Genomic DNA, 16481 nt, shown 5'->3' with positions numbered 1-16481 from the left:
AGCACCGCTGGCTCCAGGAGAGGGCATTACAGTGGGTGCTGCAGCCTCCCTAGGCCTTGTGGTCTTTAGCTTCCCAGTGGCATTTCTCTTGGAAGCATTGGTGACACGTAGTGGGTATGTAGGTCAAATGATCGTGAGATGATTCAGTCTAATTCACAAAGAAGTAAAATAAAATAAGTCTGTATCTAGGCTGCTTCAGAAGGGCACACTTGAAGTCAACCAGCCTAAGGAGCTCCGGGAATTGAATTCAAGTGCAGAAACTCAAAGATGCAAACATCTATCTGGACCTTGTATTCAGTGGGGAGGAGGGATATCACCTCAGGAAGGATATTTGGAATAAGCAGAGTCTACAAAAAGTGGGATAAATGGTCAGAACAGCCCAGAAAGCTAAGAAATTTAAGGATAAAGTGAGAATTGCTAAACATTAAGACGTGTTAGACCTTGCAACGTTTAAGAAAAATAACAAAAGAAATAGAGAACAGGGACAGAAGCAGGGCAGCTAGTATGCAGTGAGGGGTGCAATGTGGGCCACAAACTGAGTAAATACTGGGTGTGTCTACAGGAGATGCTTTACTGCACAATAGACTAATTTACTGCGTAGTAAAGTGTCACTATTTATCCATATGCAAAGCTACTGCATTATAGGCTAATGTGCAGTTATCTACTACCTGAAAATACATGTAGTAGTAGATCAAGTGTACATTAGCTACTGTGCAGTAGTGCATGTGCAGATGCTGGCCAGGAGCATTTGCTCTGGGCCAGTCCAGGCACCAGGGGGCCCACTGCTGCCAGGCTAAGCCCCATGTGGCAGGAGCTGTGCTGGCTGCAGGGGCAACTGTCTCCCTGCCACATAGGGATGGGGACTGTCCTGATCACCACATGGCTGGGAGAGCTGTCCTGGCAGCCAGGACTGCTGCATCCCAGCCAAGTGGGACTCAGGACCCCAATAGCTACATGACCAAGAGAGGTGTCCCCACATGGCCAGAAGAAGCATCCTCACCTGGCAGAGACAGCCATGTGGGGATGGGGAGGGTCCTCTCCCAGTCACGTGGGGATCAGGACCCTCCCGATTCCCATATGGCTGCCTGGCAGCACCCCTCCCCCAGCCACTTGGGTCCAATCCCCACGTGGCTGGGATTCAGCAGTCCCAGCTGCTAGGACAGCTTTTCCCCTACACATGGTGATTGGGACCAGCTCCCTGCCCTTTGCCAGCGGGGAGCTGGCACCTCGGGGAGCCTGGAGCTCCCCCTGGCTGCTGCAACAAGGCAGAGCAGGGCAGGGGGGAGGGGGCACAGGGACATCCCTTGTCTCACCTGCTCCAGTTGGGAGCAAATTTGCCAGCACACATGTAAGACTTTTCCCCAGGTGCAATTTACTACTCCTTTTTTAATGTGCAGTAAGTGCATTTATAGCACATGTAGATGCACCCACTTCTCATTTTGCAGTAAGGAAAGTTAGGCTGACAGTGGAGCCAAAGGCAGGGTGAGAGGGTATGGAAATGGAAATGACCACGGCTGAATGGGAAACAGAATACTAAGAGCTCAATGTGCCCATGCAGGGGTGGGGGCTTGGCAGTCTGCATCCTGGAATTCTGAAAGACTCAACACCCACAATCACAGGTCTGGGAGCAAGGATTTGTAATTAATCTATCAAATCAAGGATTGTATCCTATGGCTAGAAAATAAATAGTGCCTGTATTTATTGAGAAAGGAGTGACCTGGGCAACTAGAGGCCTGTTTAAGTTGAGATTCTGCCCAAGTCAAAGGGCTAGTTGTGTTAGCATGGTTAAAGCAAGTCAGTTTCCAGTCAGCAGCACACAAAGGAGTGATGTGGCTAGTATCACCGCCAGCTCCTTTTAATTTCCCAGCCACAGAAACCTGGTATCTATTTATAGCTAAGTCAACTGTTGGCAGCTTTTGGCACAACTCCAAAGCAGGGCTCAAATTCACACTTTGAGCAAGACACCTTTACAGTTCCATCAGCACATCTGTTAGTCTGGCCTTACTAATATGAAGATGTTTTAATTAATTTTAATCGTTGCATTTTGAATTAATTTTGAAGACTAAAAATGAGGTATATGGAAAATGGGAAAAATTACAATACGAGTTTACAAAAGTTTAAACATTCCATCCTGCATCTTCACTAAGATAGCAGTCTTTCTAGACCAAGAACATGTAGTAGATCTCATTTGTCTGGACTTCAGAGAAACATTTGAAAGAACGTCACCTAGGAAATTATTAGCTAAACTGAAAGCAATGAATGCTATACAAGAACTGTTGGGTGAGTAAGGACCTGGTTAAAGGGAAGATGACAGCTGGTAGCATTGAAAGGGGAAATATTGGGCTGAATAACAGAAGGGAGTGCCTCCAGGATCAGTCTTGAGACTGAAATTATTATCTTTAATGACCTTGGCACAAATAGCAGGAGTGTGTTATCAACAAATTTCATTAACAAACTAATACTGATTGACCCAGTGCAGAGTACACCTTGGCTTAGTCTGCCCCCTTTCCTGCCTACACACAATATAGACCTGACCTCATCTCCAGTCCCATCTCTCCAGATCACAAAACAGGGATTCCACTCACTCCCAACCCTAGTGCTCCACACACAATATGGTTCCTCAGCTAGGGTGACCACCCATTCCTAATTGGGCAGGACAGTCCCAAAATTTAAAGGTCAAATCCTTGTCCCAGGCTGCTTGACTCCTGGACAGCATTTGTCCTGGGTTCCCCAGTAGCATGCAGGGAGTCGGGTTTTCCATTTGCTGTGGAAAACTGGGAAACAGCAGGTTTCCCCTTTCAGCCTGCAAGGGGCTGCTTGGGGCTAAAGGAAGCAAGACATGGGAGGAGCCACATGCATGTGTGCACTCACACATGTGGCCAGCAACACAGCCCCAGGCAGCAGGGGAGAGCAGCTCCCCCAGCTGCCTACAGGTAAGTCTGGGGTGGGGAGGCAGATTGAGGTCCCTATGGTGAGGGAGGGAGTGGGGCAGGGTTGGCAGCTGAGGCTGGGGATACTACCCAGCCGGGGTGGTGCATGGGGCCCAAGGTAGGAACATGCAGCTGCAGGACCCAGCCAGAGATTGGGACAGAGTCATGGGTGGTTCATTCAGTGGCGGGGCAGGGAGCGGCTCCCCTCTGCTGTGTGCAGTCCCAGGGAAAAAGACATGGAGGGGGGGTGTAGCCACCCCCTGCCCCCTCGCCCCCATCGGGCTAGGCTCAGCTCTGCTCCGTCTGTGCTTGGGGTGGGAGGGAGGTGGAAGGCAGGCATGTGTCCTGCTTTCTAATTTAGAAATGGTCACCCTACCCTCAATTCTTGACTCTCTCATTTCCACACACAACATGGACCTCCCCCATATCTGACCCAGACACACCCCACACACAATGTGGATCCCACTTGACCCTAGCCTCTCCCAACAAAAAATCCAGGCCTCTTTCTGCACAGTAGAGTAGCCAGTCACACCAGTTCTGGGAGAAGTGTCCCTTCTCCACTCACCACACAGATGTGAAGAACAACAGCACTTTATTCCTTCCATGTTCTCAGGGTGGCTAAGCTGCCATTGCCTGGAGAGTTAAGCTTCCACTGGGGGTACAAGAACACCTCTGACCGCCTGTGCCAGACCCGTGCTTGGTGCAGTGTGCAAAAAGGTGCCACCTTCCACACAAGGAAGGGCATGGGGGCCCAGGCAGGTTCACACACACATGCACAGTCAGTCTCAGCAAAAGTTGCTGGTAAATAATCTAGAAAATTGGCAGAAGTGTTGGACCAAAATACTGGTTATGCAGGGACAGGGCTGTCTGGGTGTATCGGTCAGGGTGTGAGGTCATCATTCATGTCAGAGTGCAGGAGTTCAACATTCAGGCCAGGTGTGGAGCCATCTGGGACCAGCAGTTAGGAGATTAGGGGAGCATTAGGGTTAGGGTACAAAAGGCAGTATTTAGGTTGGGGCACAGCGGCTTAGCAATAGTGTCAGGTATGGAGCCATTAGGACATAGGGGTAGGGGACAGTGTTAGGGCTGATGTGTGAGGGTAGCATTCAGGTCAGGGCTCAGCATAAGGATCGGGTATGGGGTTATCTGGAGTCATAGAGTGATGGCTGTATTTGGGTCAGGGCAAAGGGACCAGGGGACTGTTAGGGTCGAGCATAGAGATCAGGGGATTGTTAAGACTGGGGTGTAGTAGTCAGGTGGTGAAACCAGGGTTTGGGTCAAAGTGCAGCAGTAAGGGCAGTATTGGGTCAGGGCACAGGGTCTCTGTATTACCATCAGGTGAGAGATCTGGAATTCAGAGTGGGACTGCACTTGTGTTAAGGCAGCTCTAGTCCAGCTCCATGTAGGCAAGGAGGCAGGGACCATTAAGATTAGAAATGGAGGTGCTGGGAGCAGAGGGCAGAGGCAGGGTTCAAAATCAGTGTCCAGGTGTAGGTGTTCAGAGTCAACCTGAGGCCTGGCCATATCTGCATCCTGGGGGCTCTGCCAGGCTTCAAGGGTGCTGTGAAGAATGGAAAGTTGGCTCAGAGGAGGAGGCGCTAGCATTGGAGGAGTAAGCCAATGCCTGCATGTTGTGCTGCTCTTGTGCTGTGTGGTAAGTGTTTCCTTGGACTCCTCCCAAGCAGCAGCTTGAGCTAGGCAGCTCACTTTCTGTAGCCCACTTCCCCTCTGTAAGGCACAGCAGAATCCGGTGTCCTGTGCTGGTGCTCTGCCCTCAGCGTGACATCATCCGCACAAACTCTGCCAGAGAGTCAGGGACACCATCAGAAAAGAACTCAGGAGTCTCTACCCCCAGCCTCCCCTGCTTGAACCCAATGGACCCTACTCCCCCTCCCCAGAAGGACCAAGAACCTGAGAATTCAGGCACCTAGCCTCCCTGCTCTGACCCACTGGACCTCAATTCCTCCCAGAGAATCAGGTGAAGTGGATGGGCTGGGAGGGTCCCCTCCCCTCAAAGTCGACCAGGCCGTCACCATTGAGATCCACGTCCTTGAGGATCTCATCCACCTCACGGTAGTTCAGCTGCTGCCCCAGCAGCTTGCGCATGGCCTCCCGAAGCTCTGCCATGCTGATCTGCCCATCCCCATTGGTATCGAACTGTGGGGAGAGCACTGCTAGCCAGCCCCAGCACTGCCCTGCTGCTTGCCTCTATCATTTGGGGCTGTCTTCCCCACTGGCTACTGCTTCTATGCCAACCTTGCTGCCTGCCTCTCAGTTCTTGCCCCACCACCAGCCACTACCCTCCACTGCTCCATCCTCCTTCCCCCACTGGCTACACCAATGACCCAATGCTGGGCCCAGTTCTCTAAGCACCACACCATTGGTGCTGCTGACAGAGCCACCACCCACACCAGCCATCTGTCCCCAGCCATCTACACCCTTACCCACCCGACCCCAGCCCTGCTACCTATGTCCTGGTCCCCTGGCCCCTCATGCTAGCCCCACATTGTGACTGCCTACAACCCCACTGAAGTCACTTGCTTCTCCTCAGCTGTCCCATTCACCCTTACCTCTCTGCTGGTCTGTCCCTTGCTCCAAAGGCATCCACCAGCTATTCCTCTGCCATGACTGCCTGCCCCTAGCTCTATTGCCTGGTCTCAACACCCACACCCTCCCCACATGTCTTGTAGCCCCCATGCCTTCCCAACAGGCCCAGCTGGGGACTTCACCAAGCCACTCCAAGGACAAGTGGTGCTGCTGGGAGCCCTGCACCTCACCTTGGTACTGGGCCAAGACCTCACCTCACGGAAGGCATCGCGCAGCTCCTTGATCCCAATCATGTCAGCTGTCTCTGCCAGCATCTTTGGACCCATCAGCTCCACAAAGTCATCAAAATCCACCTTCCCCCCAGCTGCCAGGCAGGAAAACATTACTGGGGTTTCAAAGGAGGTAGGCCCTTGGGTGGGGTGCAGGAAGCATTAGCCCCATGGGATGTGGGGAATGGACTCTGAGCAGGAAGGTTACCACCAGCACAAAATCCATATGCCCCACTGCTGGGCTGTGTGAGGTTAATGGGCACCAATGGGCCAGGGCAAGGCTGTGAGAGACCCGACAGGGACTGGGACTGGGCCTGGGCAGGGCTGGATCAGACCCCATAGGACTCATCCCAGGGTAGGGTGGGTCTCATTAGCTTAGAAGGGAGCATGGTCCTGGGGCATCAGGCACAGCTCCAGTTGGATGGTGCTGAGCAGTGGGTGCATTCTGGGAGTAGAAATGCTTGGTGGGCTTGGCAGGGGCACGTACAGATCTGCTGGGACAGCTCGATGAGCTCCATCTCAGTGGGCATGTAGCCCATGGTGCGCATGCACTCGCCCAGGTCCTTGTAGCTGATGAAGCCGTCACGGTCTTTGTCGAATTCCCGGAAGGCCTGCTTCAACTCTGCGGGAAAGGAAGGTGCTGACAGCCCTGGACATGGGCCTGCTCCTCAGCCAGGAGGAAGCCCGGTGCCCACTGTCAGGACTCCTGCTCAGTCTCTGACAGGGACACAGGGCTTCAAATCAAGTCCCCTGAAACTGTCTCATGGCCTATCTGCACCCACCCACCAGGGAAGAAGCATGGAGCCCTGGGACCTGGTAATAAGTTGGGGCTGCTGAAATGGAAAGGTCCCTGCCCTGTCCCCACTCCCTTAGCCACACATTACCCCCTAAACCTTGACTGGGGACAGAACCGCCTGGAGAGGAAAGGTCCTGCACCCTGTTCTCTGTGCAACATTTTTCCCCAGGCATGTCCCCCATGGTCCTGTCTCCTCCTTTACCTTCAATCTCCTCTGGCCGCAGATCTCGGTCCTAAGGGAGAAGAAATAGAAGCAGTCAGGAAGTGGCAGGTTCTATGATCCCTTTCTTCCCCCCAGCCACATGTTCTGATGAACCAGCTCAACAGCCTCACTGTATGGACCCCAGGCCATGCTGTGGCCCTGCTATAAAGCCACATTACACTAGGTGCAAGGCTGTTGCTTTTGGTAGTTGTCAGGGATGGAGTAGCTATGGGAATGGGAGGTTGTGCTGCAGGGATGAAAACGCAGGATGGCAGAAGATCGATGCTGTATGGAAGGAATTGTGGGAAGTCTACGGGGCTCTCCAACAACATGATGATGGCAGGTGGGATGTGGTGGCAGCATGGTGCCCAAAGATAGGGCAGCAGTGTATGATGCTGGGATCTGGGTGTGGCAGGGCAGGCAGGACGGCAGTCAAGAGACATTAGCTGGAGGGGCTGGCAACACAAGGGCAGTTCAGGACACAAGGTAACAGCATAGGCAAGTAATGATGCCGATGAGGCTGGGGGAACTAGGTGTGCGTAAGTATGCAGGTGTGCATACAAGCCAAATGATGGGACAGTGACAGTGCAGGATGTGGAAAGGTGGTAGGTTCTAGAGGCGTACATATGATTTTGATGGTAGGGTCAGGTAGGTGGGAGATGGATTTGAGCAGACAGTGGGGATTCACAGGGATGCATGTAGATAGGGTGATTGGGTTGCAGAGGCAGCTGTTGGGCTAGCAAGGAAGGCAGCTGTATAGGTATACATATGAATGGGATGGTGGGCTGTGGGACATGGTAGATGAGCACAGCAGTGCAGGAAGGCATACAGGCAGACATAAACTGTGTGGTGTGATCAGAGAAGCAGCAGGCTAAGTTGAGTGGTGGAGCAGAGCAGTGGCACTGAGGGAGTTCGGTGGGGGCAGGCAGGCACAATGATGCAGACAGGTGCATAGTCATATGTACACGCTGGACAATGAGTCAAGGAGACAATAGTAGGCAAAGCAATGTGAGCAGGTGCACAGGCATACAGATGTGTTGGGTGAGGCAAGTCCACGGGTAGTGCAGGTATGTTCTTGGTGGTGGGTCAGAAAAGTGGCAGGTGGGCAGCCGTACGTACAAGTTGGGTGATGGCGATGCTCTGCCGCAGGAAGATGCACGCTGGCCCCACCAGCCCATGCAGGACCGAGTAGCTCTGCAGTGGCGGGGACTGTGCAGCATCAATCAAGTCCTCAGGGTCGTAGAGGCCGGGTGCTGGGGCACCTGAGCGCTGCTTACTGTCCTAGGGCAGGACAGAGCTGGCAATTAGCAGCAAGCAGCAAATTGCAGCCTGAGACCCAAGAGATGGGGGTGGAGGGGGCTGTACTGAGAGTTGCATGTAGACTGAAAGAGGCAAGAGGCCCAAGACCAAACAGTGAATAAGCACTACCATGTCAACACACCCAGCACCCAACAACTGTGACCCACCACCCACATGACTGGCACCAACCCACCACAAAGCATCAAGACACCAGCAGTGTCCAGCCCCATGTCCAGCAGCAAGACACACATTGCGCCAACACGCACAGTGCTAACACATGTCTGGCAGTGATGTATGTGCATGGGATCACATGCACCCAGAAATACACCTGGAACCAACACACACACACTGCTGGATCCAGCCCTAACACATTCACTCAGCCTTGCCCTACCCCTTCAGCATACCCTGATCCTGCACCCACCTCCCACTCACTTGTACAATGCAGGAAGGAGTGCCCTGGGGCAGACGTGGAGCTTGGGCCATAGGTGGGGGAAGTTAGAAATCAGTGAGCTGCTGTGGGACATGTTCGGGATGGCAGTAGTCCAGGAGCAACAAATGGGGGCAGTAGGCCCCAAGCCAAGCACAGACCTGTAAGAGGGCCTGGGATCCTTGAACATCCCTTCCCCATGGAGTTAGAGTGCCTTGTGAGTAGATCATGGACATAAGGGGCTGGGCCTTGGCTCTAGCAGGGAAGACTTTGGTATGAGCTGCCCCAGATAGAATCTCTAGGCATTGACAGGCTCCCTGGGAAGACGATCATATCACAACTCCCCCACCCCATAGTCTACTCCCAGTAAGTAAAGAGGCTCACTGGCCTGTCACTGACCCCAGCAAAACTCCAACACCAGCCCCAGGAAATGGGTCCTCAGGACTCTGCCCCAGTCCTACCTTCCCTATAACCAGCTGCCAGAAAGAACAAGCCCTGTGGCACTGCACAGAGATTGTCTTTCCCCCGGCCATGGGAGAAGCTGGGCTGGTACTTGGACAGTGGTCTCATGAGTGCTGGCCTGGGATGGCTCCATCCTGGCCTTACCTTAGAGAGTCTCCTCTCAGGGGTCTTGGTGCAGTTGCCCATGGTGTGTGGGCCCCGCCGTGCCAGAGGGCATGCCTGTACAGGCAGCGTAAGGCTGGGGCTGGCGCTGGCCCTGGCCTGCTGCAGTCCCTGGGGCTGGTGTTCTCACCGGGGCCGGCCAGCCGGGGATGGGTTTTTTATAGTAACACTGGCTTGTGGCTGCCTGGGGATTTGAGGTTTTTATTGAATATCTCTGGATATGCAGGACGCAGGGAGGGGGGTAGGACAAGGACACACAAGCATGCTCTCTCTCTCTCTCTCTCCCTCTCTCTCTCTCACACATACACACACACATGCTCACAAACACATAATCCCTAAGATTACTCTCCACTCAGGCTGCTCCAGACATGGGGAGACACCTGGCAGCTCCCCAAATCACCTGACATGCCCTGCCCTGGCATAGCCAGAACATTCACACTGTCCTGTTCCCTCCTTGGCCTCCTGCTCCCCACCCTCCCGCCCTCACACCTGCTTGCCTGAGCGAGGCAGGCGCCTGCTCTGGGGTGCTGCTCCCTCAGCCTGCCCAGCTGCCACACATCCCTAATCTCCTGCAACAATCACAAGGAATGTACAAATCTCTCCCGATGCTGCCCATGTCCTGAGCACAGGCAGATTATCCCATACTCAGGGAAGAAGGGCCAAAGCAAGGCTGGCCTCTACCCAGAAAATGTGAGACTGCAGCTGGTAAGACTCTGAAGAAAGCGGGGCGAGGGGGTCGGGACAAGGTGGGGGAGGCTTTAAGGACAGGGCCACTATAAATGGACATCCTGGTGACTCCGACCCTGGACTTTCCTAACAGGGGATGTGGGGAAAGGGAACAGAAGTGCTGGTCATGGAAGGAGCTCCAGTTCCTCCAGCACAACAGGGAAATACTCCATCACTGTTTTTCTGTACCCAGGGCCTGCTGAGCAGCCACAGGTACATGAGAGGGTGTAGGGCCCGCAGTGCTTTTCCCCCCTGCTATATGCATGCTCAAGGTCTGGTGTCCATCCCAAGGTCTCCTCATTCTGGGGGAGCTTGTGGGGGCCTCTGTGGCTCTGGGATCCTGCACTGCATGGGCCATAGGGGTTATGCTGGACACCCCGGGGCCTGCATAATCCCTATGTGTGGCACTTACAGGGGTGGGAAAGACCTCACCCACTCTGAGCCCCAGATGTGTACCTGCTGACATTGCTGCAGCCTATCCAGCCCAGATAGGTTTGGTTCAGCCCAGCCTTGGAAACCTTCACCAGTCATACTGCAGCCAGGGCTGGAAGTGCCCCTCCCTCCCTCCGTGACACCATCTGCTACTCCCTGCCCTGCTCCTCCCATCAGTCCAGGTGCCGTGACCTTGCCGTCCCCACCACCTGCTTGCCCCCGTGTGTCCAGTCACCTGCCCAAAGACGGAGCTGAGCAGCAGCACCATGTCCTCTGTGCCCAGGGCTCTCTCTCCAGAGCCTGCCCCGGCCTTGCCTGATGGCTCTGCCTTGTTCTTTCGACTACAGGTTCCACGCAGGGCCCAACCGGGCAGGGTTTCTCCTGCTGAGGCAGCGCAGACACCAGCCTTGGGCCCCACTGGCCTCAACTGCTCCAGGCACCACTGCTCATCCTTGCGGCTGCGGATGCCCCTCCTGCACCAGGCCTTCTTGTTATCTGATGGCAGGCGGGAGCCACCTGGGCGAGGCAAATGAGGGGGCCGCAGCTCAGGAGTCTCGCTGCTCAGTCGCTGCGTCTCACGGAAGAAAATGAACATGCCGTGGGGCAGCTGGGAGGCAGCCCACCTCCTTCTGCCACTCCAGCCACACCAAACTTCCTCACACCTTCACCTCCTGCAGACCCTTTGTCCCCTTAGTGCTATTGCCCACCTCTTCCTCTTCCTTCTGCTGTCTCCAGCCCCTGCAGCCCTCCCTCGCGTCTCTTTTTCCTTCTTCTTCCACTGGGCCCTCCAACTCTCCCCACAATCCTCCTGCCACGTCCCCTTGTTGCCTTCCTTTCTATACTGCTCCTCTTCACTTCTCCTCTAGCTTGGCTCCCTTGTGTCTTCTGCTGCTGTGCTCCCCTATCTCTGTGCACGGCTGGGCTGGAGTGGCTCCTCTGCAGTCTGCTCCGGTTCTCTGATGACTCTTTTCCAGGGCAGCACCGCCTCCCTCCCCCTCCGAATCAGGTTCCCTCATTGCTGGGAGTGTGATTGCAGGGGATGGGGGAAACTGGAGCTGAGGGGTCAGACACAAGACCGTGATAATGTAATCAGGTAAAACAACCCTGCACAGCCCGAAACTGGAGAGCGCGTGGTCTGGCTAAAGGATGAGCCAAGAAATGCATTGCAGCCATACCTGCCCCAGCTTCTTCCAGCAGGAGGCCCTGTGGGGGACAGGGCAGAAGTGCTGGCTGTGGGAAGAGCTCCCCCTAATTCTAGACCCAGCAAAGGAAGTTGAGGAGGACCCTAGGGTAGGAGCATTGCTGGTTGTGGGGGAGCTCCTGACTACTCCAGCCCTGGAGTCTTCCAGCAAGGGGCAATGTGCGGTAATGAGGCAGGAGCACTGGCTACAGTGAAGGCTCATTTTCCTGCTCTGCTCTGGTACAGGGTCTCTGGCTGTAAGTTGTAGACTGTGGGATGTCCCCAAGGAGATGTTCCTAGCTGGGGAAAGGGTGTCCTGTGATGGCAGGGTGTGGGTGAGCAGGGAGAAGGGTGTTCCTGCCAGCATGTGGCTAAAGGGGGCTCTGATTTCAGGCCTTTTGTGCATCAGTAACCCAATTCTGCTTATCCAATACGGAGAAACCTGAGATAGTAGGCACTGGTCCAGCCCTGCCCCGTCCCCTTTCTCCTCCTCACCAACCTTTCCCACCTAAGTCTGCTTTTTGCTATGATCACTCATTCTCTCCTGTGGTCCTCTCCTTCCCAGTCTAATGATGCTGGGGCAGATGCTGCTGGGTTAGCAGGAGGCACTCAAAGCATGCAGTTTACCACTAAGCAGACTGAACCTTGCTGTCTGCCCCACTGCTCTGTACACCTCCTGCTTGGCCTGGGCACTATGCCCACCCCACATAGTCTCATGGTTTATTCAAGCCAGAGGCTGCTGATTCCCCAAGGCTGTAAACAGAGCTGTCCCCAGAGCAAGGGCCATGGCTGTGGCAGTACACCCGGTCCGTTCATTTGTCTGAGGCTGTTCCTATGTCCTGCCTGCAGTTTGTCTATGCCAATCCTGGAATTGCAACCTGTTGCTGGGAGTCCAGGAGAAATCTAGGGGTCACACCCTGACAGTCTATCAGCAGGAGGGTACTCTCAGGACGTACCTGCTGACCGTGCAGGTTTGCAGTTGTCCAGAGCTAAGTATGACAGACAGTGGCTGGCTCTGCCATCCTGCCATCACACAAGCCACCTCCCCAACAGATGCTATCCATCAGTGATGAGCAGCATAGTTACTGCATCACTATGCTGAACCCAGTAGTCCAGGCAAGGGTCTGTGCAGCACACAGCAGGATGGAGAGCTTCCCTTATGACAATGCTGCTCCAGCTGGAAAGGAGAAACACTAGGCTAATTAGCTACCATTGCCACGTTCTCTATGATCACAGGCAGGGCAGGAAAGTGACTGGAGTTGTCTTGGTCCGCCTTGTCTGTCCTATGAGGGTCTTGGTGGGGGTGGCTAGGGCCTACATGGGTACAAGCCAGACTTAGCTGCCCTTGACTCAAGGTCTCCTGGCTGGATCTCAGTAGCCAAGAAAGGCTCCCCAGCTCTAGGACAGGGCCCATTGCACCACAAGAGCATCTCCCACAGCAGGTACAGTATCCACCAGGGTCCACATGCCACTGGAGCCAATGAGGGGCAACCCAGAGCCCCGGTACTGAGGAATCTAAGGATGCACCCTGGTAGAGAACACAGGCCAAGGCCAACAAGGGGTGGGGGGACCTAATAGCATCAGCAGAGCCTACAGGCAGAGCATACACTGGAAGTTAGTGACAGCTGTAGGAGGGTGCAGCTAGCAGCAGCAAGACTGTGCAGCTAGCAGCAGCAACCATAGAAATCAGGTCAGTCAGGGGAAGTGGCAGGGGAACAGAGAGCAGCCAGCACCCTGGAGGGAGGGGGAAGCACAGAGCATGTGGAGAGGAGAGGCACAGCTCCAGGCCACACAACTCCCTACAGTCCCTGCCCCACATTTGGTGCAGACAGGTGAGAAGCCGCTGCTGCTGATGGAAAGGGGCAAAGTGGAGACTGAAGATGAAATGCGTGACAATGGAGAACAATGCAGTGAAGAGTCCTCCAACATGGAGAATATGGAGGACATGGGTGAGCAGGAGGAGAAGGCAGTACTGCTTCTGCAAATGCTGCTTACCTGGGCATCTCGGCTGCACCACTTGATATGGATAAGAATGATGACAGACTATTCAATGGCAAGGTGTGTTACTGCTTTAACAGCAAGAATAATAGCGATAAAAAGAAGAAGATACAGATACCCAGAGGATGTAGAATACCCAGAGGAAAGTGAAGAAGTGGAGGATGACTGGGCACTGTTGAGAAACCTGAGGAGGACCAGCATCCGCATGGTGTGGGCCCGCGACAGCAGCTCGGACTGGTGAGAGCAAATCACCCTGACGACTTGGAACAACCAGCAGTGGCAGATGTCCTGAATGAAAAGGGAGATATTCCATCATATTGTCTCGATGTTGGAGCCCCATATCATGAGGCAGGACACTAACATGCATCAGGCCATCCCACCAGACAAGAGGGTTGCAATGGCCATCATGAAACTGGCCAGCCCATCCAGCCTCCGCTGCATTGCAAACCAGTTCAGCGGGGCTGCCTGCACAGCCGGGCTGGCAACTCGTGAGGTATGTCACCTGCTAAAGAAGATTGCTTCAAACAGAATTATCCGCCTGGCAAATCCACAGCAAGTCATAGATGGCTTCAATGCCAAGGGGTTCCCAAACTGCATGGGGGCTTTAGACAGCACTCACATCCCAGTGCTGTGCCCTGGCAGGTGTGGGGGTGGGGGGGTAGCTTTCACAAACAGGAAAGGATATCATTCCATGATCCTGCAAGCCCTGGTGGACCACCGGGGCTGCTTCATGAACATTTATACCAGGTGGGCTGGCAGCGCTCATGATACACGCGCGTCTGCTTGGCCTCGTGGAAAAAGGACACTATGTACCCAGCGTGGAGGACACAGTGATCTGCGGTTATATTAGCGGACGCTGCCTATCCCCTAAAGCTCATGAAGCCTTACAGAGGGCACGTTACCAACCCACAGAAGCTGGTTTTTAACTACCGTCTGAGCAGTTGCAGGATGGCCGTGGAATGTGCATTTGGCCAACTGAAAGGACGATGAAGGGCACTTATGTGCCGGCTCGAGATGGAGCAAGAAAATATCATGGCCTTTGTAGCAACAGCCTACTTGCTGCACAATATCTGTGAGAGCCGTGGAGAGGTTTGCAAGGAGTCGTAGGAAGAAGAAGCGTGACAGGCAGTGGCCAGACAACAGAGATGTGTCTGGGCAGCAGCACAGGGACGAGGAGAAATCCTCAAGGAGAGGCTGGTCGGACAGCCCTTGTGTGTGATTGTCTATTGTCTGGCAAGATATATTGCTGGCAACAACACCTTGGAGTTCTTTGTTCTTTCTCTTGGTTATGTTAAAATAAATTAATTTACACTTGAAATCTGTGTCTGTACACAGGGGCGTGCGGTGTTAAGGACGGGAGACAGAGGGGAGGACGGTCAGGGGAAGGGGGAGGAAATCTGGACTGGGCTAGGGGTTTGCTGCTTCCAGACTGTCAGTGGTTTGGGGGAGGTATTACACACCATCACCTACATCTGAATCTGCTCCCCCCACCTTTTCTCCCCCACCCTGGGTGAGAAGATTAACTGTACCTCTTGGCAGGCTAGGCAGGTGTGGGACCAAGCCAAACAGCAACCCACATTTTTAAAAAGATTACATAAACATTTCAAAAACAATTCACAACACACCTCCAAAAGCTGCATGTGGCACTACACAGATTGATGATGTACCTGGGCAGGGAAGGGGAGGGTTCCAATGGGAGCCCCCACTGGAAACTGTATGAAGATCAATGAGCTCAGGAATGCTGGGAAATGTAGTCCCAAAAAAACAGGGGCGAAAAAAGCCTGAACAGCTCACCACCACCATCAACAGCAATTGCCAATCAACTGGGTGGCAATAAACACCCACCCACCCACCCGCTACGCTAAACCCTGAACATTTTATTATATAATAGCAGTTATAGCAGTTATAATAAATGAAAGAAAAAACATATATTTGTAACATGGTGGGATGGGAAGGGAAAGGAATGGGAGGTGAGGATTTACGTAGACTGTCTTTGGGATTGGGATGGGGTCTTTGGGATCGCATACTGACGGAGAGAGACCAGACTGACCGAGCATAGGCAGGTGCAAGTGACAAGGATTTTGGGGTGACCATGACTGTGCCCAGGGAAGGCTCCCAGTGAGAGTCCAGACTGTCCATTGAGAGTCCAGAGGCAGGGACTGGGGAGGCCGGTTGGTTTACATGCGCCTCCTGCTGTAATACATTAGGAAAGACATTACAGGGGGTAAATTGGTATTTGACTCCCCCTACTGAAATCTGCAGGGAATGACACACGAGTCTTAACTGGCTCTTAAACAACGTGCCATGCAAACACAAGTGCCGTGTCGTGCAAACACAAATGCACCACACTAAATAAAAGCCACATTAAAATTTTCAGATGCACCACATTAACACCCATAGCCGTCTACACATGCCCTAAGAGGCCAGCATGGGGAGGAGGGTCTCGTTTAACAGGGAGCACTGGCCTGCAAGGTTACCCAAGTGGCCCACATCAGCAGCAGCTGTTGGGGGAATGGGGATGTGACCAATCCGGAAGCTGGGTTTCAGTGCCTAGCTGCTGGAGCTGTGGTATTTACCATCAAGGTCCAGTTCTCCAAGCCAAGGGTGGGAACCAGAAACTGGGAGCCTTGGAAGGAGGGACAGTAGATGAGAGACAGAGAACACTGAGCAATCTGTGCCCCGGGCCAAGGAGCAACCCTAAAATCAAGAGGGTGAAGAGGCAGTGTCAGTGGGTGGTACCCTGGGAGGCCAGCTCTGCAAGAAGTAGATCCATGGTGATCACCACTGCTGAGAGGTGGTCTGAGCACCATCTCTGTCCAAGGGAGAATGGGCTCTGCTTCAACCAGGATCACTTTCCTGGTCAGCTCCTGGTCTCACTCCTCTGCTGGGGCCCAAGGAGCATGGCCAACTAAATGATGCTGGCTGTGAGAGCTTGGAGCAGTCCAGGCAGGCCATTCTACTTCATCTGGGGTGACCCCTGAAGCATATAGAAGCAAGTTCTGAATAGTAGTGTAACATGAGGTAGGCAAACACAGCATGGGCCCCGGGCAC

At 53.8% G+C, this 16481-nt stretch overlaps 1 protein-coding gene across 1 annotated transcript; it reads right to left on the bottom strand.

Moving 5' to 3' along the window:
- Positions 1–4704: 4704 nt before the first annotated feature.
- On the bottom strand, positions 4705–9118 carry LOC102377930 (calcium-binding protein 2). The gene is made up of 6 exons (XM_006035896.1): positions 9077–9118; positions 6745–6775; positions 6234–6368; positions 5732–5841; positions 4942–5087; positions 4705–4732 (listed from the first exon to the last, which is right to left on the bottom strand). Exons 1-6 carry the CDS (start codon positions 9116–9118, stop codon positions 4705–4707), a joined length of 492 nt encoding a protein of 163 aa, XP_006035958.1.
- Positions 9119–16481: the final 7363 nt, after the last annotated feature.

The sequence above is a fragment of the Alligator sinensis genome, unplaced genomic scaffold (genome assembly GCF_000455745.1).
Source record: "Alligator sinensis unplaced genomic scaffold, ASM45574v1 scaffold578_1, whole genome shotgun sequence".
NCBI lineage: Eukaryota > Metazoa > Chordata > Crocodylia > Alligatoridae > Alligator > Alligator sinensis.
The sequence above is the reverse complement of the archived record's forward strand: the minus strand, read 5'-3'. Positions and strand labels throughout refer to the sequence as shown.